Genomic DNA, 25,013 nt, shown 5'->3' on the forward strand with positions numbered 1-25,013 from the left:
ACCCCCGTGAGCAGGCTCTGCGCGAGAGCGGGCCCTAAATGGGGACGCCTTCCTTCCCAGGGGGGGCTGCGCAGCCCACAAGACAGCTGGGCCCCCCTGTTCCCTCCCGGCCCGTGTTTTGGGCGCAGAATGCCCTCCGCAGTACTGGATGGATGGCAGCTGTCATGCTGCTTCCTACTGCAACTGCTATGGTTAAGGTTCCCGATAACCGGTTGCGTTCGCCCGCTGCTCCCTTTCTAAGCTTTCCCCCTTGGAGCGAACATTGTCTGTGATGGGCATCGCTGGAAAAATCGGGAATTTTTCAGAAAAGGGGAAGCTAGATCTCTTCAGATGTTTTTGAAGTCTGGACAAAAACAAATGCTTTTGCCATTGTGAAAGGGAACCCCTCACTACAATCAGTGACAGATACTCAAGATGTGAACAACTTTCTTAGCAGTGAGAGGAGCGTGAGGGAATCTGTGAAGCGATACTCAGTATGCACCATCTGCCTCATGGGGCCAGACTCTTTGTTGGTGTAAATGCATGTAGTTCCATTTACACCAGCAGAGCTTTGCCCTTCTATGCCAGGAGAGAATTTGGCCCACTCTATTTTAAAATCAATGTAATAGCTACTGATGAACTCACAAGAATGAAGATTACTCCCCACCTCTGTCTCAATTAGGGACAGTTTTTGATTCTTTTTGGATTTCAATAAAATTACCAAATTACTGTTTAACCTCAGATGTGTAACCACTTGGGCTTTCCAACCACACAACTCAAGTGAATCTTCTTATACACAGGTGTGCGACCAATAGCTGAGTTTTTAGCCAATTCCAAGTCAGAAGAGACTCAAGAACAAGTGCAAATTCTGTTGGATTCTTTAGGCCATGGCAATCTCAAGTATCAGAACCAAGTACACAAAGGCCTGATTCCTTTGCTGACATGCACCCCCACAAAGCCGAATAGCTGTCTCTGCAGACACTCGGGACTGTGCAGGTGAGCAGAAAGAGATGTAATCAAACTTCAGCTCATTCTTTAGTTTTATCAGAACCATCTGTTTCATAATGAATCTATCATAATCTGGAGGCTAAAGGTGAGTGGATATCCCACTACAGTTCTTGTGTTATTAAGGAGCCCAGAGAAGAGCTTACTGCAGCCACAAGCACACCCAGTATATACTCAGCTGATGTTCCTAACATGGGGATACCTGTCTAAGGATGCATACCCTGTATAGATAAACCAGTCCAATCTGAAAGTTCTTTGTTGAGATAGTACTGGATAAGAGAATTCTGAAGCAAGGATCCTTTTGTGCTCAGTTGCATGTCATGAGCACAGAGTATGCTCTTCAAGTTCCCCAGCAGTTCCTGTGTCTGAGCTCTGAGAACACACTGAAAAGGAATGAGGTGCACAGAGGTGTTTTCTGTCTGACTGGAATAATAAAATCATGAACAATTCTCCCCTTAGACTTTTCCCTCTCAGTAACACAGATGCTAAATTCCTAGGTTGTGTGTGAGCAAGTGCTGCATGTATAAAGGCTGCTACTTTTGTCTATACAGTCCCTGCTCCATCAGGATCTAATCTGCTGCTTTTAAATAAATTGAATATGAAAGTTATTTTATAATTCCCCTTCTCCTCCAGTGTGTTACCCATTATGAAAGCCTGGTATGAAAATATATGACCTCAGCTGTAGGAGAGGACATGCCTCTAAAGACATGTCTTGCCTTTACTCTGGGGAACTTCAAAGGGAATGGCCTGCAGGATTAACTATATGGTCTTTAGTGCTACTGTTTGAAATCCTGTATTTTGGTTGTACTGCTTTTTTTTAATTGAGGGAATGGGGCTGTGGTCTTCTCACCCCCCTTAAATTTTCCCTGGCCTGGAAAAACGCACTTACAAAAAAAAATTCTAGCAGTATGTTAATTACCCAGACCAAGATAGAGCTAAGTAGTGAGGTAAGTAGCAACTCTGGTGCAATCTGATGCACATGAATTTAATTCCAACAATTTGAATTCCAATTTAATTCCTCCCATTTGAAATTTCAGTCTCTTGTCATCAAGGAAGGGTGGGGGTTGCCACACACCCCCCCCCCAAATCTGCAGCACCATGGGTCCTTGACCTTTGAACATAAAATGTATGTCTTTATCTCTTCTGTTACATACCACATAAGAGAGAGATAGAGCACAAAGCTGATCTAGTGCCTCAGTTAGCTGGAGATCAATGAACCTCATGCTCAGGTTTGAAGAGTCTTGAGTGGAGAGGATTTTATGGGGATTTTGAAGAGATTTTTGTTTCCCTTTTCCCCACACTTTGTATACCACTTATCTTCTTTCACTATAAGCTCTTCAGGGCAGGGAACTTTTCTACCTTTTTGTCTAGTCCCAGAGCAGTGGGGCGGGAGCCCCTGCAGACTCCGGGCAGTGGCCGCTCCGGCCCCACCAGCTCGGCCGGGGCGGCTCCGCGGCCCTTGCACCGGCCCTTTCCCGCGGGCAAACGGGAGCGACCCGCGCCCCGAGCCCGACTGCACCGCACCTGCCCCCGCAGGCTCCCGGCCCGGGAGCGTCTCGCGCGTGGCTCCGGGTAACTCGTGGGCTGCGGGGAGCCCGCGCGCCAGCGCCCCGCCCACAGCCACGTTCCAGGGGCCGCAGCCGCAGCTCGGAGGCCGGGGCTCCCCCGCCCTCTCCGATCTACCCGGGAATGCTAATTTTCATACCCGTGATGCATTGCGCACCCTGAGCCGCGTCCCTGATCCATGGGCTGGGTTTGCTCGCAGGGACCCTGGTTCCGAGGAGCAAACGCGCGCTTTAATCGGGCCCGTGCAACAGGCTGTGAAAACGGGGGGTTTAGCCAGCCGTCAGGAGAGTCACCGTGAGGTAGTGAAGTGTTGCTCTTGCCCTGGGAGCCCTTCTGCAAAGCGTTGAGTATACTCTGGTTTCTCTTCAGATCGTATAAATCTTTCGCCTTTTACTAAAGATTTCCGTGGAGAGGAACATTTATGAGTTTCTATCTAATTTTTTGAGGCTTCACTTCGGTGAAGCTGTCTAATGGTGTGAAAAAAACAGAACCAGTTGTGCGTGAGAGAAAGCTTGTGTTTGTTTCGTATAACTTTTTAGTTGTAATTTATGGTGTTGGGAGGGACGTGCTATTTTTCCTTTCTCTATATGATGGGTTCTGCTGAGTAACTTTTTAAGGGTGGGTGTGTTTTGTGACCCATCTTGCTTTCAGGTTGGACAGGGTTGCTTAGTATTACTGTCTTGTCTGGACAATAATTGTATAATGTAAACCATAACTTGCAGATTATTTTAAATTGTCATTTTCTTTGTGCATGGTTTCATTTCCAAATTAAGGATTTAGAATATTAATTAATCCCCATGCCCTATGCACAGAATTTAGCTCCAGCTGCATGTTTTGTTATTTAATGGTGCAAAAAGAGGGTACTCATGTTGGCTTAAATGATGTTATGCAGAAGTCACAATTAATTCTTTGACCCCAGGTTTTCCCATAGGAACATCAGAACTGCCATACTGGGTCACACCAATGGTTGATCTATCTCAGGTTTCAGCGTAACAGCCGTGTTAGTCTGTATTCACAAAAAGAAAAGGAGTACTTGTGGCACCTTAGAGACTAGCCAATTTATTTGAGCATAAGCTTTCGTGAGCTGCATCCGATGAAGTGAGCTGTAGCTCACGAAAGCTTATGCTCAAATAAATTGGTTAGTCTCTAAGGTGCCACAAGTCCTCCTTTTCTTTTTGATCTATCTCAGTATCCTATCTCTGAGAGTGGCCAATACCAGAGCTTCAGAGGGAGTGTAGAGAACAGGGCAGTTGCAGTGTTCCCCTGTCTTCCCCCTCCCAGTCTCTGTAGTCAGAGGTTTAGGGTTGCCTCAAGCATGGTGTTGCATCCCTGACCATCTTGGCTAATAGCCTATCCTCAATTTTCTTATCTAGTTCTTTTCTGAACCCAGCTATACTTTTGGCCATCGGGACATACCATGGCAGTGAGTTCCACAGGTCAATTTAATCGAGTGAAGGTCCCTCTCCCTCTGTTTTATTTCTTTGTATTGTGGGAAAGGGAAAATATTACATCTCTATCCACTTTTTCTACACCTTTCATCATTTTATAGACCTCTATCAGATCCCTCTGTAGTTGCCTCTTCTCTTAAACTGAACAGGACTAATGTATTTAGTCTTTCCTCATACGGAAGCCATTCCATGCTCTTCGTCATTATTGTCCCCCTGCTCTGCTACTATATTGTTTTTCAGATGGGGCCACCAGGACTGGACACGGTATTCAAGGTATGGGTGCACCAAGGATTATATAGTGGCATTATGATCGTTTCTCTTATTTTCCTATCCCTTTACTGATAGTTACTAACATTCTGTTAGCCTCTTTGACTGCTGCTATGCATTGAGCTGACGTTTTCAGAGCATTATCCATGGTGACTCCAAGGTCTCTTTCTTGAGTGGTTAACAGCTAATTTAGAACACATCATTTTGTATGTGTAGGTGGGATTATTTTTTTCCAGTGTGCATGACTTTGCATTTCTCAAAACTGAATTTCATCAGCCAGTTTATTGCCAAGTCACCCGCATTTGTGACATCCCCTGCAATGCTCTGCAGTCAGCTTCTCAGCTCCTTGGAGCTCAGATCTAGTGTTAGTAGACCCTCGGTCTATCAAATGCTGTGATCGTCTTGATGTTTTTGGTCTTTTGGCCCTGAGATGAAAACCTTGTCTGTATCTCTTAGACCGTGAAGTAAAAACATTATCTAAGTTATATCTGCTATATCCTTTATTTGAGAACGGTATATGAAATTTGATATGAGAGGTAGAAGAGCAGCTTTCCCTGTCCACCCTGTGCATCAACCTGATATTGCAGTACTTCCAAGAATGGCGTATCTCTTTTGGGGAGAATATTTTGGTTAGAAAAATAGAAAGAGTTTCACTGTGTTGTTGTATGGCTTCTTTGAAGTAGATCTTTACAGTAGTTGAAATGCATTGGTTTGTTTATGATGAAATATAGTTAAAGTTTCTTGTAGTGTTCTGTGAGTCTATATATGTGAGTTTCTTTGTTTTACTGGAGAATTGTTTAAAAAGCTGGGGTTTTACTTTCTGCTGTGATTGCTTTTGACAATATGAGGAATTAATGTTTTCCAGACTTGTGGGTCTGTGGGGGAGACTTTTTTCTTTAATTTTGTGTTTTGTAATATTGAAAGACTTAGGTAGATCAATGACTGCCTGAGTTACACAGACTTCTCCCCACCCAGCATATGCTCCCAGTATCTTGGTTTGTAGAATCCAGTGAAGGTACTAGGCGTCATGCTGCTCCCAGGGGTGCCAGTCCCGATGAGGTTTTTTTCAAACCTAATGTAATGTAAATTCTAAATAATAATCCTTATCAGTGTTGCCAACCCTCACCACTGGAAATCATGAGTAAAACTCCTGGAAATCATGGGATTGGCTTAAAAATAATGAGAATTTTTGTTTTTTAATGTCATGTGGGTTCTCTTTATTTCCCTTTCAGTTTCTGAGCCTTTAAGGGGCTCTCAGGTCCCATTTTAAACATTTCCTCTGCAACCGAGCAAGCTAGAAACTTATCTTTCTAGGACAGCCCCAGCCCCAGAGAGCAGGAGCCCCGGGCACCTGGGGCTGGCAGACAGCGGGGCTCCTGGTGGTTATATATTCTATACTTAGATTTCACCAGTCAAGTATCAAGTGTGAACTCTTCAGACACTAAAACAGCCTTAACTTGGGGTCACAGACAGTCCCCTTGGGCATGCTGGTCTATCTTGCCAGCCAGGTGAGCTCGCCTTTGTGATAGATGGTGCCTTACACTAAAAACCACAACAGTATTCAGGTCATTCCCGGTCACTCGCCCGGGTAAATTGCAACTCAGACCGAAGACAACGCTCATAGGCAATCCTATAATAAACTAACTAAATATTTATTCACTAGGAAAAGAAATAAGAAACTTATTTGCCAGGTTAAAGCAGGTAAACATACACACAAATGAAGCCTTATTTTGAGGAGGCTGCTTTTTGATGTAAAAAAATAGAATGATTTCAGGAGTTTTATCATAAGTTAACGAGGTTTACTGTCTGTGCAGAAAATGAAAGGAACTAAGTTTGTGCTTGAAGGTTTCCCTTGTTAACAGCTGAGTTTTTAGGAAGTTACGTAGCAGAACTCTGATGATGCTGAAAGGCCTTGCTCAAAAACTATTTATTTTTGAATGAGATTGTACATTATAGATAATATCTGACATTAGTTCTAGAATTCATGACTGAGAAATTCTGGGCAAACAGCTTGGTGGGTGGATTCAAACCGAAGCACTGATATTGCAGAGCCTTCCATTTCTGCCAAAGTGATAGCCACAGCAGCTCATCTACTTGCCTAGTGTAGCAACTTTGTGAAGGCCCAGAGTTACTCCATTTATCTTTTACTCCTGGGGGAATTCTGCGCGTGTGCATAATTAATGAACCATGCATATTTTAAATTTTTTTGCACAGAAAAAAGCTTCTGCCAAAATGTTGCTGCAGTTCTGCCTTTTGCCCACGAGAGGGCGCTGTGGCGATCAAAGAAAGCAGCAGCTCTGGGCCAGCTAAGGAAGAGAGAGCCTGGCTTCTTCACATCACCTGTTAGGCCAGGTCAGGAGACAGGCAGCGTGGGGTGCTCGGGTGTGTGTGTGTGTGTCAGACAGGGGCTCAAAAAGGGCTAGTGGGGGAGGACAGACTGGGGTGGGGTTGAATAGGAGTTGAGGCACAGGGCCACACGGTGATGGGGGAGGGGTGCAGAGCTACGTAGGTGGCTGGGTACGGGCACAGACACATGGGGCCAGGGGTAGTGGGTGTCTGAGTGGGGGTGGAGGGATACTTGTGGACAGGGGGTTCAAGGACACATGGGGTACAGGAACATATGGGGAGAGGGGCAGATGTGCCTGACTCAATGGGAAAGACTAGGGGTCAGCCAGGGTCTGCATGGGGGAAGCACTCTAACAATCCGTCCCCACCCCCCCAAAAAACCTGTTCCATACTTTTTCCACCCATACCCAACAATCCTCCAAGTTCACACCCAGTCTCCTTCCCAACAATTTACTTCCCTCTCCCTTAGCTCCTCTATTACCCCTGACTCCTCCAAGCCTTTGCACTGCTTCTGAGGAGTGTGGGAAATACGGTTCTGTATTGAGTTTAAAGGAATTATTACTCAGAGTTCTGTATTAATATGCCTAGTAAGGAATCTATTTGTCAAAAAATATTTTCTGAGTCTTTTTGGTTGTCTGTATTGTTACAGACATACTTGCTGACAGGTATTTTTAAATAAATGTCCAAATTTTGACAATTAAAATATGAAGAATTTGAAAATATTGTGTGCAGAATTTTTATCTCTTTGGTGCAGAATTGTTAATTTATTGGCACAGAATTCCCCCAGGAATAAGTTCTGTTTCATGCAGGTGCAGTGGCACGTTTTCAGTGGAGCCCTAGTTTGATTGAAGTTTGGCTGCGATGAGCATGATGGAATCTGTAAAGCGATACTCAGTTTGCACCATTTGCCTCATGGGGCCAGACTCTTTGTTGGTGTAAATGCATGTAATTCCATTTACACCAGCAGAGCTTTGCCTTTCTTATGCCAGGAGAGAATTTGGCCCATTCTATTATAAAATCAATGTAATAGCTACTGAAAAACTCACAAGAATGAAGATTACTCCCCATCTCTCTCTCTCTCAATTAGGGACAGATTTTGATTCTTTCTGGATTTCAATAAAATTACCAAATTACTGTTTAACCTCAGATGTGTAACCACTTGGGCTTTCCAACCACGCAACTCAAGTGAATCTTCTTATACACAGGTGTGCGACCAATAACTGAGTTTTTAGCCAGGAGAGGATTTGATAGGGATTTTGAAAACATTTTGTCTCTCTTTTCTCCACACTTTGTATACCACTTGTCTTCTTTCACTGTAAGCTCTTCAGGGCAGGGAACTTTTCTACCTTTTTGTCTAGTCCCAGAGCAGTGGGGCCCTGATCCTGATCGGAGCCTGTGGGTGCTGCCCTATTAAAAATATTAAATAACAGTAATTAATAATCTGCTGCCCCAATAACTGCAGTCCTGAGTCTGAGAACCCTGGGGTCACACTGGGCAACCGTTACTTTGGTGAGCACTTACGTGAGGAGCCCTATTCGAGACGAAGTGCTCACTGACTAACCTGAGTAAGGGCTCCAGCATCAGCCCCAAGAGACCATTTCCCCGAGTCTCTCGGAGCACAGTGCTGTGCAGTTCTCTGTATCCCGAGGATCCAACACGTGTGAACATTTCAGTGGGCTGCAGATGCGAGAGGAGTAACAGCCCCCTTGTTCCTGGCGCGGCCTGCAGAGGGGGCGGCGGAGGCTGGGGCGGAGCCGGCCGCTCTCTGCTGCCCCGGGGCGGGAGCCCCTGCAGACTCCGGGCAGTGGCCGCTCCGGCCCCACCAGCTCGGCCGGGGCGGCTCCGCGGCCCTTGCACCGGCCCTTTCCCGCGGGCAAACGGGAGCGACCCGAGCCCGACTGCACCGCACCTGCCCCCGCAGGCTCCCGGCCCGGGGGCGTCTCGCGCGTGGCTCCGGGTAACTCGTGGGCTGCGGGGAGCCCGCGCGCCAGCGCCCCGCCCACAGCCGCGTTCCAGGGGCCGCAGCCGCAGCTCGGAGGCCGGGGCTCCCCCGCCCTCTCCGATCTACCCGGGAATGCTAATTTTCATACCCGTGATGCATTGCGCACCCTGAGCCGCGTCCCTGATCCATGGGCTGGGTTTGCTCGCAGGGACCCTGGTTCCGAGGAGCAAACGCGCGCTTTAATCGGGCCCGTGCAACAGGCTGTGAAAACGGGGGGTTTAGCCAGCCGTCAGGAGAGTCACCGTGAGGTAGTGAAGTGTTGCTGTTGCCCTGGGAGCCCTTCTGCAAAGCGTTGAGTATACTCTGGTTTCTCTTCAGATCGTATAAATCTTTCGCCTTTTACTAAAGATTTCCGTGGAGAGGAACATTTATGAGTTTCTATCTAATTTTTTGAGGCTTCACTTCGGTGAAGCTATCTAATGGTGTGAAAAAATAGAACCAGTTGTGCGTGAGAGAAAGCTTGTGTTTGTTTCGTATAACTTTTTAGTTGTAATTTATGGTGCTGGGAGGGACGTGCTATTTTTCCTTTCTGTATATGATGGGTTCTGCTGAGTAACATCTGATGAAGTGAGCTGTAGCTCACGAAAGCTCATGCTCAAATAAATTGGTTAGTCTCTAAGGTGCCACAAGTACTCCTTTTCTTTTTGCGAATACAGACTAACACGGCTGTTCCTCTGAAACCTGTTTTTAAGGGTGGGTGTGTTTTGTGACCCATCTTGCTTTCAGGTTGGACAGGGTTGTTTAGTATTACTGTCTTGTCTGGACAATAATTGTATAATGTAAACCATAACTTGCAGATTATTTTAAATTGTCATTTTCTTTGTGCATGGTTTCATTTCCAAATTAAGGATTTAGAATATTAATTAATCCCCATGCCCTATGCACAGAATTTAGCTCCAGCTGCATGTTTTGTTATTTAATGGTGCAAAAAGAGGGTACTCATGTTGGCTTAAATGATGTTATGCAGAAGTCACAATTAATTCTTTGACCCCAGGTTTTCCCATAGGAACATCAGAACTGCCATACTGGGTCACACCGATGGTTGATCTATCTCGGTATCCTGTCTCTGAGAGTGGCCAGTACCAGAGCTTCAAAGGGAGTGTAGAGAGTGCAGTGTTCCCCTGGCTTCCCCCTCCCAGTCTCTGTAGTCAGAGGTTTAGGGTTGCCTCAAGCATGGTGTTGCATCCCTGACCATCTTGACTAATAGTCTATCCTCTGTTTTCTTATCTAGTTCTTTTCTGAACCCAGCTATACTTTTAGCCATTGGGATATACCATGGCAGTGAGTTCCACAGGTCAATTTAACCAAGTGAAGGCCCCTCTCCCTCTGTTTTGTTTCTTTGTGTTGTGGGAAAGGGAAAATAATACGTCTCTATCCACTTTCTACATCTTTCATCATTTTATAGACCTCTATCAGATCCCTCTTTAGTTGCCTCTTCTCTAAACTGAACAGGACTAATGTTTTTAGTCTCTCCCCGTACGGAAACCATTCCATACTCTTCGTCATCATCGTCCCCCTGCTTTGAATGTTTTCCAGTTGCACTATATTCTTTTTCAGATGAGACCACCAGAACTGGACACGGTATTCAAGGTGTGGGTGCACCAAGGATTATATAGTGGCATGATGATCGTTTCTCTTATTTTTCTATCCCTTTCCTGATAGTTACTAACATTCTGTTAGCCTCTTTGACTGCTGCTATGCATTGAGCTGAAGTTTTCAGAGCATTATCCATGGTGACTCCAAGATCTCTTTCTTGAGTGGTTAACAGCTAATTTAGAACACATCATTTTGTATGTGTAGTTGGGATTATTTTTTCCCAACGTGCATTACTTGCATTTCTCAAAATTGAATTTAATCGGCCAGTTTATTGCCCAGTCACCCACATTTGTGACATCCCCTGCAGTGCTCTGCAGTCAGCTTTGGATATTACTGTCTTGAATAACTTTGTGTCATCTGCAAACTTTTCCTCTTCACTGTTCACTCCCGTTTCCAGGTCGTTTATTAATATGTTGAACAGCACAGGTCGCAGTACAGGTACCAGTGACCCACCTCCACAGCTTGGGAAACAGTATTGCCAAACAGAAAAACAGGAAGAGCAGTTAGGAGATGTCATCTCCAACAGGACTTCAGACTAAGAAATAGGGGACAATGCTTTGGCCACAAGACCAATGAGGAGCAATAACCCTAGAGATGAGAGGGCCCACGTGACTACATAGCTCTATTCACACCAGGGAAGATTAAATAAATGTTATACAGCTCATTGCATGATTGCTCTTTTCAACAAAATTCTTCAGATTTTATATAATAGGGAAGGGCCCTGCTACCTTCTCCCCCCACCCCAGACACCTGTTTTCCCCAGTGCACACATTCAACATCCGCTGCTCAGGGATGTTACATTCACCTCACACGGAAAGACCTACTACAAAGCAATTCTAGTTGAAATAAAATAACTTGTTATAATGTTTATTATATATGCTTAATTATAAATTATGTTAGCAAAATCTATAATTAAAATGAAGTTTCTCATGAACCACACACTAGTTGCAAACCTTTGACTGTATGGTCACCTTTGGTAAGGGTAAAACTGCCTTACTAAGGAGATTTGAGAAGTCTTATAAATGCAACAGACATGGCGGATAGAGATGAGCCGAAAGCAAACACATCCCCCCCCAACTCCAGCTGTCACTGTACTCCAGGGTACTTCAGACTTGAACTGTGTAAATGAGAGCCATTGCTATGGGTACCAATACTCTTACTCATCAAGTAAGAGTCACTAGGAGGAGATAAATGTTGTTTTGCTTTTGACATAATAGAGCCATCCAATTTCTATTATGTGACTAAGGAAGTTGTTGTAGACAGCTATGAATGATCATTCACTGTTGTCTACTGTATATTTCTAGATGGTCAGTTCTGGCAGATAGCAGATGATCATGCCATTCTTGTTTGATTCACTTCTGGAGCGATAAAAGGTAGTAGCCCACCTCCCATAGGCCAGCAGATGTGGAAGGGTTTTTATGTAAAAACACAGTTGCCTTCAAAATGCATGTTTTTCTATCAGCCTTCTCTTGGTGTAGGTCACATTGTAGGGAAATAGTGTTTTGGCTTTAGAGATGGGCAGGATGCAGTGGATTTTTCTGATGTAGCATTTTTTAAAATGTTTATTGCTTTATTTGCGAGTAATCAAACATGGACAGCCCCTGAGCCCTGCCTTAAGCCAGGCTTGAGGAGGAGGTATAGCTGAGTAAAGAAAAGTTACATCATTTTTAGGGAGGCTGCACAAACTAGATCATGTCAATGTAAAAGGAAGAGGAAAAGAAGATTAAAGACCCTGTGTCAGATGTGGGAAACACACCACTCTTCTAAAAGAAGAGGGAGCTGGACATCTGTACTCAGTTATCCAGCACAACTCACAAAAAGTCATGTCCTTACCATCCCTATCTATGCTGCTGATTGACTTGTAATTGCTGGATATTAAGCTGACCTATTGTATCTTAACTATTAGAAAGGTATGAAGCCATATATTTAATTACAACTGACAAGGAAAGTATTTGGTTCTCCGTCAGAGCTTGGGACTTCTTGTTTTCTTAGGCGTTAAGTAAGAAACCAACCTAAAGATCAGATAAAGTCCTTCCATGGAGGGCTTATGCCACCTAAACACGTGCCTTGATTTGTGGAGAACATGGCACCGGAAAGGTGGTTTGAAAGTGTGGTAAACAAATGTACAAGGAAAATTAACAAGCTCAGAGCAACATGATACCATCATCATGGGGGATATCAAAGAAAGTAGTATCTAGTCTTCAGAATTGAGCCAGCAGAAAAACATTGATCCTTTGAATAAGGTACAGCTTGGTGGATTTGTTTCTTAGGTTTCTCTAACAACTTCCCCTCTTTCCAGCAAACAAAATAACCACTGCAAGCTCCTGGAGCTTAGTTTTCAATTGAAAAATAAGAATTCCTAAATTGTTAACTCCACTTTAAAGTAAAATCAAAACCAAAGTGTCCATGTGTTATATATGACCAATAGCCTCCCTCCTCTCAAACCCAATAACTAAGATCCAATGCGCTGCAATGTTATTTTATTCTCCCCAATTGGCCAAAAGATTCCATAATTTATGGTTTTCTTCCCTTCTTGCGCAGGGACTGGCCTTCTCCTGAAAATGCAATGAACCGGCTGCCAGAGTCATCCTGGATGTAGGAGGGAGAAGAGATTTGTTTAGGTTCAGCTTTTGTTATTATTGAACAAAGAGAAGACCTGCTTCAGACAACATTCCATCATAAAAGCACTACTCCACTGGCTACTGACATTTCACATCCATAAATTTACACAGAAAACAGGTTCCTTCCCCAAAAGTTGCTAGTGTTTCAGTGACCTTTTGTAGATTTAATTCAAAATCCCTTTGCATCACTTCCATTTTATATTTCCTCCTCCAAGCTTATACAAGGCAAACCTTTTTATGTTAGCTAACATAAGAACATCAGAGCTTTCTGTCCTGTAGATAATATTCAATATCGAGTAGTTTTAAAATTTAAGGTCTCCATGAGCAATCACAGGCTGTGAATTGGCAAAGCCAGGGAGTCTAAACAATGGATCTGATCATGCTCAGCAAGAAGCTCTTAATTTTTACTGCCAGTAACCCCCCACACACCGTTATTCACCATTTCAGAGATAAAAGAGATTAAGGCTCATCACACTAAAATGCTAACATACAGACCTTTAGTGGCAAAGCTGGTTGACCGCACAATAGTTACTGTGCTACAAACAGGGGCCCAATTTTCCCCACAGGGGACAAATAACTCCCACTGCTTTGAATAGGAGTTACACCCTATGGTGGAAGAAAAGGCCCTGCAGTCAACAATAGTCCCACTGTTGAAAATTTATCATGAGATAAGTGATCACACGCTGATCTGAAGCCACACATCAAGGACCACAATATTCCCTAAAAAAGCCTTCTATGAAGGGAACTTTGCTCATGTCATTAAAAAAATTATTTAAACTAGGTTTCAGTGATTTATAACACTTATAATTAGCATATTTTTTTCTTAATTGTTCTGACCTAAGATGGGTCTGCATAATCAGTCAACAAGTCATAGTATTTGAGCAGGTTTGCTGGAGTTGGGGCCCACTAGCAATGCAGACCCCTTCAACAACTGTTAGTTCCACTGTATTAAGTTCTCTACAAATATGGCAAGGTACAGAGGTTTACTCACCTCTTCAACTTTCTTGACTAGTGGTCGTGAATTTCTAATAAATGTGATCCTACCGATTTTGAAGTCATAATTGGGTATTCCTCTGGGAAAGGAAGATTGAGATATTGAGGTACTGAATAAACCTTTAGACTCTTGTCATAGGAATAAATGTGACAAACAATAGCCAGGACTATTCTCTACAGTTTTTGTTGGTTTTTTGTTTTGTTTTTCTTGAGTATCATCCTAACCATTCCTTCTGAAGAGCTGTCATTAGGATTATTATGGTCTGAGTCCGATGTGCTCGCAAAGATTTATTTATTAGAGCTGAGCAAATGTTGTAAAGAAATATCTGTGATGATTCACTTTAGTTAAGTTGTCTGCAGCCATGTACATGCATCATGTCTGCACTTTCCAAGAGGGATCAAATTTTACTGGTCCAAGCATATGTGGAAAACTAAGGTAGAAGCTGGATGCACACATCTTCATAGGACCATTACTATAGTGAGTATTAATTCAGAAGCAGGGTGGAGGGAAATTGATTTTTTAAAATTTCAATTGGATATTTTTTATTTAAAATAAATACAGCTTAAAAATAAATCTAATTTTGAAATTTGATAACATAGAATAAGGCCTAAATTAACTTTAATCTACTAAAACAATTTAAATTAAATACAAAAAATAATATTAAGTAGCACGTTTGTTGCCAAGTTTTAAAGAAAGTCAAACCACTGAGTTGGTGGTAATCACTGGCTAAGCATCTGGAACCAGAGTTTGTTGAAGTGCTAAACCAGCTTTTGACAGCACTGGCCTGTTCTGCAGGTGCAAAGAGGATATTTTCTTAATTTCAGTTTATTCAACTAATTCAATCACATCAGTTCATTCAAAGTTGAGAGACGAATTGGGAGTTGAAAAGCAAGAAAGCTTGTTTTCGTGTTCCAATCTATGAATAAAATTAGGTGAGAGAGAGTAAGATCTACTAGTTCTAACGTTTTGAAGGAAATATGACCAGAAAGAAGCATGTCAATTCCTTACCTACATACAATATTTTCTTTGGTTAATAAATGTATTAGTTTTAAATGAAAAATATGTTTTGATAAGCCTTCTGATAATCTTTCTTCTTATGTATCCATCACTTTTAAGGTAATTTTTTTAATCAAAAAATTAAAATGCTGTTTTTGTGCATTTTTAATCGAGTTTGAATTTCCATGCAAATAGAACATGATACAAATTAAAAGGAAAAAAAAATCTAGTACATAAGAAATGCATCATTCACAGTTTTCTAAAATAATAAAAACTGTAAAGATTAAGAATCTGAATGTAAATTAAGCCATAGCTTCCTGGTTAGCAAGAAGAACCAAATTTAGTGTAAAGGCTATATTTAATTGCAAATCAACGTGTTTTAATGGTTACTATTCTATGAGAATCAACTTTTCTTTAGGAAAATAACTAAAAGTACAGATGCAAACAATTAAAATTGATGATTTAAATCAAGGTTTCCTGCTTGCTCATTTAAATCCTGATTAAAATTGGTGATTTACATTGCTTTGAGTTAAATCAATCTGCCCTGTTTAGAAATGCTTTTGCAGTTATCCTGTCAGGAAACAAAACAAGACCATGGCCAAGTTTTGTAAAAGTATTTATACTGATAGTTAATGGGATTTATACTCAAGTGCCTAAATGCCTTTTGAAAATGAAATATAGGCTCCTAGTCAGTTAGGCGTTCATTGCAATGCTGAGAGCAGCAACATCTAAATACCTTTACAGATCTGAGTCCATGTGATTATCTGACCACTCTCAAAGCAACGTATATTAAATACATTTGGGGAAATCAGGTTCTCACTGATATTACAGAAGCAGACAAACACATCAAGAATGATTCATTTTGTTCAAACATTAACCTTCCACCTGTAGAAATCTGAATGAAATGGGCTAACCTTCGAATGTCTCCTGGTTTAATTGGCGAGGGACTAGGCTCGACACCTTTCTTCTTGCCATCTAGCCTGTTCCCAGAGCCAGAGAATGCCTACAGGTATAAAGCAGAAAGTCATTTCTACACGTTCCACCTTCTTGTTAAAGAAGAGCACTGCAAGCATGTATTTTTGTTTTTTAAAAAGGCTAAAATGGGCACAGGGCCTGATTCAAGATTGGTGCTGATCTAGTGGACTAGTGTTAGTATTCTGCACTGCCATGCAAGAGATTAGACTGGTATTTCAGTTCCCATCTCTTGGCTCCTCAGGAACAGTAGAGAGCACCCACCATCACTGGCCAGCACCTCTCCTGCCAATCAAATAGCATTGACTGCTTATAGAATCGTAGGACTGGAAGGGACCTCAAGAGGTCTTCTAATTTAGTCCCCTGCACTTAAGTCAGGACTAAGTATTATCTAGACCATCCCTGACAGGTGTTTGTCTAGCCTGCTCTTAAAAATCTCCAATGATGGAGATTCCACAATCTCCCTGGGCAATTTATTCTAGTGCTTAACCACTCTGGACAGTTAGGAAGTTTCTCTTAATGTCCAACCTAAACTGCTCTTGCTACAAGAAAGAATTTACCTCTGGTCTTCCTTGACTGAAAGGACAGCGACTATAGTACAGGGTCTAGACAACTGGACTGGGACAGAGACTGAAGGCCCAGGGGCAGTGATTTTTCCTAGGGCTGTGATTTGTGCCCTAGCTTAGAACACTGGAACTACTCCCACACCATTAATTGCATGTAATTTGCAAGAGTACCTCTGTAAAAGTATATATGGGGGTCTGTTGTACAATGTACACAGATCCCTGCACACTACTGGATGGAATGTCAGACTGGCTTAAAGATGTACGTGGCTGCATCTCAGAACGGCTAAACACATGAATACTACACAAGCATGATTGTTTCACAAGTCAGTTCATCATTTTATGACATTTACAATAGAAGAAACTTTTACTCTAAATCTTAGTAAATCTAAATCTTGATAATACAAGCCTCTTGGACAGCTGTGCCAGTGCTAAGCAAATGTCCAGAGGGGACGCCTTGTTTGTGCTCCCAGTAACAGTTTATAAACAAAATTCACTTCCTTCAGGTACTGTTAGATACTTAAGTGTTACTTCCATTACGCACAAGCCATCAGAGTCTTGAGTGGTAATATTTACTATGGATTCAGAACACAAGTTACTGCTGTATTTATATAACAGAAGCTCCTGAGAAAATGCCTTGCAGGGAGAACCTATTACACAGAATCTTATACACTTCTTTTGGGAGGTGTAACAAGGTGATTAGCACCCTGTGATTTTTTTTTTTTAAATACATTAAGGTTTTGTTTTGTTTTATTTTTTTTTAATAGGTTTGTATTATTTCGTTTTATCCACGCTGGAGTGGGAGATTACATGTTTTCCCCTGGAGGGGTTGGGAGGTCCTGAGGCGGGGACAGGGGGTTGCAGAGCGAGCCCACCTTGCACTCACCCTGCAGCAGTGGCTCCCGTCCCACAGGGCTGGGCCCAGCTCCCCGCTCTGGGGATAACATGATGACGGAAGGGTGAACAGGCCAAACCTGAGCATGGAACCAGACCCTGCCCTGTGGGAGAGGAGCCACAGGCACAGCAGCTCCAGGATGAGGTTTTCATTTTATTTTGTGGTGTTATTTCACATTTGTGAAAACCACAGGACTCTAGTGTTGGTCCTAGGGTGCACATCTCAGTGTTCCAAGGCCAGGCTGTTGTGTGATTACATGTTGTAAGCAGCATCTGCTATAAATAGAGGCAGCCTAGCCTCAGGAAAGGACAGCCCAAGCCCAGGAAAGGGGCCTGTCACACCTGGAAGTCCTGAGAAGGAAACACCTGCAGCAAGCAGGAGCTGGCTGGGGGAAGCCTCAGCCGGGAAAGGCGAGACGAGGACTAAGACAAACCTCTGTGAGGTGGCGAGACTGGGTTGCTTTGCATCTTTGTTTCTAAGTAAAAGAAAAGCCCTGAGCAAAGGAACTGGATTTGTGCAGTTGCAGGGAATATGTTTTCACCTTCCCAGCTGATAGATTTGCCCACAACACTACCAGACCGAAAGAAGATACTTACACGAAATCCTAGGTCGCTCACATAGCCACTGTGGTCTGCTTCAACGTCCTAGGAAGGAGAGGAGAAACAAGCTGTTTCATTACATTCATGCTCTGTTATGCAAAATTAACATGAATTGTTTCATGGATTTCCTACAGAATGAAACTTTTACAGGTATTTTATAAACTCACTGAACATGAATTCTTTTGACAAAGTTTTTGTCCTGGAAATAGGTTGCTCTACATGAACAATCTCCATAGGGTGGGGTGAGGAAGGAAAAGAAGTGTAGGCAAGAGCATCTTGGAAATAAAATGTATGGCTGAACTATCTGATCTCAAGACCTTTTCAGAAAGAGGCGTCCATTAGTGATCTTTGCTCCATAACAGCCACAGTAAGAAAAGAAGGCAACTAGAGAGAATGCACTGTAGAGAACAAGAATGAACTTAACTTACTGTGCTCTCCTCATGTTGTGTGTGTCTTTCTGGTTCTTTGTATCCCAAAGGTGCATCAAAATCCACCTGTTTTTATAGCAAGAAACGTTGTTGTTGTTTTTTTAAACAGAGCCACATTTTTTTTAATAAAAAAAAGAAAAGGAGTACTTGTGGCACCTTAGAGACTAACCAATTTATTTGAGCATAAGCTTTCGTGAGCTACAGCTCACTTCATCGGATGCATGCCGTGGAAACTGCAGCACACTTTATATATACACAGAGAATATGAAAAAATACCTCCTCCCACCCCACTGTCCAGCTGGTAATAGCTTATCTAAAGTGATCAAAAGTGAGGTATTTTTTCATATTCTCTGTGTATATATAAAGTCTGCTGCAGTTTCCACGGCATGCATCCGATGAAGTGAGCTGTAGCTCACGAAAGCTCATGCTCAAATAAATTGGTTAGTCTCTAAGGTGCCACAAGTACTCCTTTTCTTTTTGCGAATACAGACTAACACGGCTGTTACTCTGAAACCTGCCATTTTTTTTAAATCATCACCATATGCCATCCCTAAAATCGCTACAAACTCGACCATTCTATTCTGAACTAGAGGGAATGGATCTTTTAAAAAAGCTCAATTAGCAAAAATGTTACAATTGGAATGTGGGAGACTCATCTCTAAAAGATGCTTCTCCAGCATATAGTTGTAATATACTGGCAGGGCAGCATGGAACATCACGCTGCAGCTGTTCTAACTTTTCAGTCTCCAGGCTGTCAAATGGACCTGCATCTTTCATAAGTACATAAAACAAAATGCCCAAGAGAATAATTTGCAAATAAGGCTCTACAAGAATTATAGGCACTTCAGCCACCTACGGGCATATGATAGGGTTGCCAACCCTCCAGGATTGGCCTGGAATTGCTGGACTCCTGGTGATTATTGAAAGCAATCCAGGAAATTTTAATAGGATATTTTAAGAACCTGACATTACGTCATATGGGGGGGGAGGGGAAGGAATCTCCTGGAATAGCTTCAGGCAGAGTTGGCAACCCTAGTATATGACCTGTGGCCTTCCTCTTGCAACTCACTTATGGTTACAGGATCTGTATTACTGAATGCTCACCTTTCCCACAGCATAGCTATATTTCTGTAATGCAGCATTGTCATGATCAGATGCCCCTTCTCAAAAGAATAATTTAAGTGAAAATAAAGATCCTGCCACAAAGACTTCAACTTACATTCATATCACACTCTATAATGGACACAGCTTTATCAGGTTTGGTCTCCATTACCCGAAGCTCGTAGATCTGAAACAGGAGCATGCATAATATAAAGCTGTTCCTCTTAGTGTGCAAATTAATGATTAAAGAAACTTGGGCAAAATTCTCACATCAGAGAGCATTCATTTCAATGAACCATAAGCTCTTCAGATCAGAGACTGTGTCTACCTCTAATTTTGTACATCATGTAGCACAACAAGGCTTCCAATCAGATCAGGGCCTCTGGGTGCCCCCATCATGACTATATTTCAAAATGGAAGACTTCTTCTACATTAGAGATTTTCATTGCCCCTCAATAGAGCTGGAGGGATTTATTTGGCCAGAGGCGAGCTATCTGGCTCAGAATCTCCTAATTTCCAGTTGCCAAAAAAACAGCTCCAAGTTAGGTGAGGTAGGATATCTGCACTGTCTTGTACTCATTTATGTTAAAATGGTCCTCTATAGTTTTACTGCTGATAAGAAGCCCGTTTGCTCCTAATAATCCTTTGTCTGAAATGGATTATGATTTACCCACAAGTTATCCAAACTGAGCTGAAACCTGGCAAATAAGTATTTTGCCCAGAAGCAAAATTTGAAAATATAAAAGTTGTTCAGTAGTCAAAGGTGTCAGAAGTCAGAATTTAATATTAAGAGCAGCACCAAGGCTCCTGAACGGATTGCATTATTCATTCTCAGAATTCAATAAAGACCTTTAAAAAAAAAAAAAAAAAAAAAGTAGGTGAAGCTACTATAGAATTTTGCATTTGTAGCTCCTGAAAATCTGGGTCCCACTTGCCATGGGGTCCACAAGGCCCTGGGTAAGCTCCCACCTATGAACCTGCCTCCCTGAGATGTCCAAAGTCCCTCTGGGGCTGTTTTCAGAACTCTTACGTCTTTCCTGTTTGGGTCTATTTGCTCCTGGCATTTAGCTCCCAAAGTGTCCATTTACGCATATGTGCAGAAAAATGGATGGACCAGGGTAGTGGTTTAAGCTGAACACATGGCGTGTCCCGTGTTCAGCTACTACTGACACTCAAATGTGAGTATCTGTAAATTATGTGATTCTATAAATGTCTTTTTAGGGTTCCATGCAAACCATATGCAGAGTCAGGATTTATGTTTCCTGGGACTGTACACAGGTTTAGTTAGATAGTGTTATTTACACTAGATACCGTACCTTCTCATTGTAGTTGATGGCAATAACATCCCCAGTGGTTAGACAAGCAAAGTTTCTCAAAGCATTTTCTAATCTTTGAATTATGTTAAGAAGAACTGTATGGTTGTTTTCAGTGCAATATTCAAGTTATACATCAACAAGTTCATATTTTCTGGTTCCAGGTCTGTCTTACATGTGACTTAAAATATAAGTACCATGGACAGTTTAACAAGGATTAGGCATTCAACATCCCTTATAGATGTTCTTAGGGAAACCCAATAAAGTTCTCTAGACAGTAAAACAAGGCATGTGCTTCAGACCACAATTTACCTATTCAGACTGTCTGGAAAATAAAAGCCAAGAATTTAAAAAAAAAAAAAAGTTTCTACAGTTAGGCTCCTGAACCAGTGGCCTGATTTTTCAGATGTGCCAAGTACCTAGCAGCTCTCATTAAGTAATTTTAAGGAAAAATCCTTTATTCCCTACTTTAGGCTTTTATTCTTTGGTGCAAAGAATATTTGCCTGAGGAAGGACTACAGGATTTGGCCCATTTCATTAGGCCTTTATTTAGAAGAATGCTACACTTTTTGCAGGGAATTCACATCTCTCCACACTTGCTCTGGCTCCTACCAGATTCCATTCTCTTACCTCTTAGCTTTCAGAGGTGGCACTAGTAACAGTAAGCTGGTATTGGACGTATATGAACAATGCTTGAAAAGCTGCCCCAGCCTTTCCTCCCCTGTTTAGGGTAAGCTAGTGCCAAAGCCCCTTCTTTTGCTTCCTCTGGGATGAAGTGAAAGGATACACAGCTTTGGGATTGGTGATGTCAAGGAAATCTGGACTTTGTGGTTGAAATTTTGAGTAAGTAGCCACTTGAAGATTAACACTCTCTACCTGCACCAGGCCTCCTTCCTCCAGAAGCAAGTTCTGCATCATCTGTAAAAAATCATTGGTGACAAAGACAGGACACTATACCAGTATCTATGCAACAGAAACAGGTAACTTTTAGATGGAATTTCCCTTGAGAATATGTAAAATATATTGGGTCATATTCTGCCCTGAATTCTGTGGGTTTGCATTGGGTATAATTACAGGAAAAAACTAGTTCTTGATCCTTTATGTCTCAGTAACAACGTAGTACATGCAGCAAATTACTTTGATTAACTCAGAGGAAAGCTTTAGCTGTGACTGAAACACTAAAAGGTGTTGACTGTGCAAGTGAAATGCAATTACAGCAAATATTCTACTGTAATATTCACCAACACCACATTCATCCTATACTTTAAATTCTGACAGTTTGGTGTAAGGCCACTTACCCAATGTGGAAGGTAACAAATGCCTTCATCAGCCACAAATTCTAGCACACCACAATGCGTCATTCGATCTGAATTTTTATTAGTCAGCTTAAACAACATAGGGTATGTAATGTTAAGTCGACCTGGCAGAAGGGGAAAAAGATACAATTTGTTATAAAGCTCATGGCAGATTTATAAAGTTGCAGAGACTGAACATTAGCAAGAGAATGAGCCAATATCCTGGCAAACACACCAAATTATTTGCAAAAAAAAGGACGCTCATTTCATTAATGGAAGTGTGATATGGTGTCAAGCCACTGTTAGAAAGCTGACACTGTCGGCCTAGCGTTTGAACTATGTGTAGATAAGGGAACACCAAACCCTTTGACAAAAAAAATATGTTAAAAAAACCCATATGATTTTTACCCTCAATATGGATTTTCCTGGTATATCTTGATTTAAATCACATCTTCTTAATGGATACATAAAGCAGTTTTTGGTGTTTGCCTACACAGACATACAACACAATATTTCTAGCGTTCTTACAGTAGAATAAACATTACTTACTGAGTTGATCCAAGGCAGATGGTGGCATAATTACTGCAGAAATTAATCAGAAAGTTACAATAAGATTAGGAATAGCATGGCTACAGAAAGCAACTGCAGTGTACAGTTTTATCATTCCTTCTTAGGAGACAGCATTTTACCCAGGTTCCGACTTTGTGAGCTACAAATTCTATTGGAATCAATCTAGACAAACAATAACTGGTAGTTTTAATCCAAAATGTAGATTCTGAGTGGGGCAAATGGGAGAAGTTAGAAAGTTTTACAAAAGCTTATACACTAACAAAAATATTTCCTAAAAGTAATTTTATTTGGTTAAACAACCCAAGTGCTGACGACTCAAACACAGCATTTGACTAACATATGGGAGCCTGAAAGTGGAGCTGACAAATCTATTCTCCTTATTGAAGCTGAGTGAAGCCAAAAGAGGAAGCAAAAAACATATATGGCAAAGACAACAGATTTTTAAATCTTATTTGCTTAAATGGCTTCTTTTATTAGTGACAACTAAAAACATTTGTTTTTAAAAATAATGGGCCTTTAATTTACATGGAGTTAAATCAGGAACTCCAACATCAATTAAATGATATTAACATGAGAAGAGATTATTTATTTAACCTGCAAGTGCCCCTTTAATTCAAGTCACAAAGCCATCAATATGTTTCCATGCTTATTATGTTTGTGGCCTTATACTGTTTCTGCAACTGCCTGCCATAAACAATACTACTGAACATTCACATATAGCATTCATCAGTCTATTATTCAAAATAAAACATGCACATACTCTTCCCGCCTTTCTCCACATCTGACCTGTCATTAGGTCCTGCAAGCATGGATACTGAGAAGCAACGATACTGGGTTGAAAAGCGGTTCTGGAAAACCCGGGGGATTGGATGATCAAACATATTAAAAGAAAACTGGGGGATGAAAAATGACAGTGTGTTAGCAAACATCGATCCACTTTACTAAGACACCAGCAGACTAAGATTTTCAGGAGGTTGTTCTCCATTGCAGTCATCTTAACCAATGCTGTGTGCTTATTTTTCCTAATATAAATATGGTTTAGACATATGTATGTACCAATGAAACACAAAATAAGAAAGTGAAAAATTCATCTGTAATTTATCACCACAATCAATTTTGATTGATTCTACAAACTGTAGAACAGACATGGACTTCAATTTGAAATAAGCATACACATCCTAAAAACCATTTATTTGTTCAGTGCTACAGCAAGTGTACAGTGCAAACTATTAATTTAAATTGAACAAGGAATACAAGTGATTGTCATTTCTTTAACTCTTCAGCACAGGACAAGAGATATTCAACATAGGTGTGGCAGAAGGATATTTTTGTACCCTTGCACTTTTATTTTAATGATTAAAGAGATGACAGTGCATATAGCCTATAGATAAACACAGGCTGAAGTCTTCATCATCGCGGAGAGAGAATCATTCCTAGGTATCCAGTGGGGTAGCATCCTCACTTGTAAACCAAAGGGAGGGGAGAACACTGAGTCAGCACCTCCCAGGAAATGCCCAGGATCACACAGATTGCAAACTCTTTAAGATTACTCCAAATATTACTACTCTAAAAAGCCATCCATACCCCACCCTGTAACCGTCTGGGAGGGAGTAGGGACACTAAATTGGGGGTGCTTTATTAAGCAATTCTCTGCTCTTGGAAGCAAAGATTTTGCCGGGGGGGGAGGGGAGTTTCCAGAGAGGGCTTTAAAAATCTTTCCTGTCCCAGCTGGCTCTCTCTGAGAGGAAGGCCGGGGGGTTTACATATGTCCCAGACAGACACCCTGAAGGGTCCCCCTCACTGCCCTAGAGCCAGGGGGACAAAGCCCGACCCTCTCGCAGAGCAGGGGGGCGTTTGGCGGGTACACGCTCCCCTAGCGCCTCCCTGCCTGCGTAAACAATCCAGCCAGGGTGACTCCGCAGCTTCCGCCGTCTCTCCCCCAGCTCTCGGACACCCACACAAGAGCCCCTGCAGGCACTTACCATCCTGGCGGCGGCTGCTCCTGCCCCTTTTCTCGGAGATCTCACCGAGGGACACCGCAGAAGCGCCTTTAGACAGCTCGGGGAAGGATCAATGCAGTGGCTGCTTCCCCTCCCCCACAGGAAATCGGCTGGCTGAGGGAAATGGTGGGCAGGGAGGGGGAAATCCCTTAGCCCAGCCCCTCTCCTCTTAGGGTGACTTTTAATTTCTACAGGCGTGGCGCTATTTTAACAGCGCTGAAGGCAATCAGCAAAACTGAGCACTTTCATCGCAAAGGGGCGAAAAATGTTTGGAGGTTGTGGCCCACTGTCCCCACAAAACTACATTTCCCAGAATGCAACGTGTTGACACTAGCAGCCATTGAGGCAGTCAAGAGACTTCCGCTGCGGCCATTTTGGGAAAGGGCGGAAGGCGGAACTTCACAGGTGTCAACATAGTTTTTTCTTTAAATAATTTATTTGCCGATTCACTCCTGAA

The 25,013-nt window shown here is 42.2% G+C and overlaps 1 protein-coding gene, 1 long non-coding RNA gene and 2 other non-coding genes across 8 annotated transcripts; 2 read left to right on the forward strand and 2 right to left on the reverse strand.

Moving 5' to 3' along the window:
- The first annotated feature begins 2,899 nt into the window (after positions 1 to 2,899).
- LOC140899022 (U5 spliceosomal RNA) lies at positions 2,900 to 3,015 on the forward strand. Its single transcript, XR_012155189.1, has one exon. It is a non-coding gene; the product is annotated as a U5 spliceosomal RNA (small nuclear RNA).
- A 3,027-nt stretch (positions 3,016 to 6,042) lies between these two features.
- LOC140898771 (uncharacterized) lies at positions 6,043 to 8,668 on the reverse strand. The gene is made up of 2 exons (XR_012155091.2): positions 8,173 to 8,668; positions 6,043 to 8,018 (listed from the first exon to the last, which is right to left on the reverse strand). It is a non-coding gene; the product is annotated as an uncharacterized LOC140898771 (long non-coding RNA).
- Positions 8,669 to 8,911: 243 nt separating this feature from the next.
- On the forward strand, positions 8,912 to 9,027 carry LOC140899023 (U5 spliceosomal RNA). The gene has a single exon (XR_012155190.2). It is a non-coding gene; the product is annotated as a U5 spliceosomal RNA (small nuclear RNA).
- A 3,645-nt stretch (positions 9,028 to 12,672) lies between these two features.
- Positions 12,673 to 24,822, reverse strand: UFD1 (ubiquitin recognition factor in ER associated degradation 1). 5 transcript variants are annotated; one of them, XM_073313134.2, is made up of 12 exons: positions 24,539 to 24,692; positions 23,317 to 23,449; positions 22,536 to 22,568; positions 21,990 to 22,111; positions 21,479 to 21,609; positions 20,695 to 20,767; positions 19,497 to 19,565; positions 18,278 to 18,343; positions 17,847 to 17,894; positions 15,735 to 15,823; positions 13,822 to 13,903; positions 12,673 to 12,798 (listed from the first exon to the last, which is right to left on the reverse strand). In XM_073313134.2, the coding sequence occupies exons 1-12, from the start codon at positions 24,539 to 24,541 to the stop codon at positions 12,724 to 12,726; spliced, it is 924 nt and encodes a 307-aa protein (XP_073169235.1). In that variant the 5' UTR covers positions 24,542 to 24,692; the 3' UTR covers positions 12,673 to 12,723. The 5 variants fall into 5 exon arrangements, with proteins under 5 accessions (XP_073169235.1, XP_073169231.1, XP_073169234.1 ...); XM_073313130.2 differs by lacking the exon at positions 19,497 to 19,565 and having other exon boundaries at positions 24,539 to 24,822; XM_073313133.2 differs by lacking the exon at positions 23,317 to 23,449 and having other exon boundaries at positions 24,539 to 24,705.
- Between the last annotated feature and the right edge of the window lie 191 nt (positions 24,823 to 25,013).

The sequence above is a fragment of the Lepidochelys kempii genome, chromosome 15 (genome assembly GCF_965140285.1).
Source record: "Lepidochelys kempii isolate rLepKem1 chromosome 15, rLepKem1.hap1, whole genome shotgun sequence".
Taxonomy (NCBI): Eukaryota; Metazoa; Chordata; order Testudines; family Cheloniidae; genus Lepidochelys; species Lepidochelys kempii.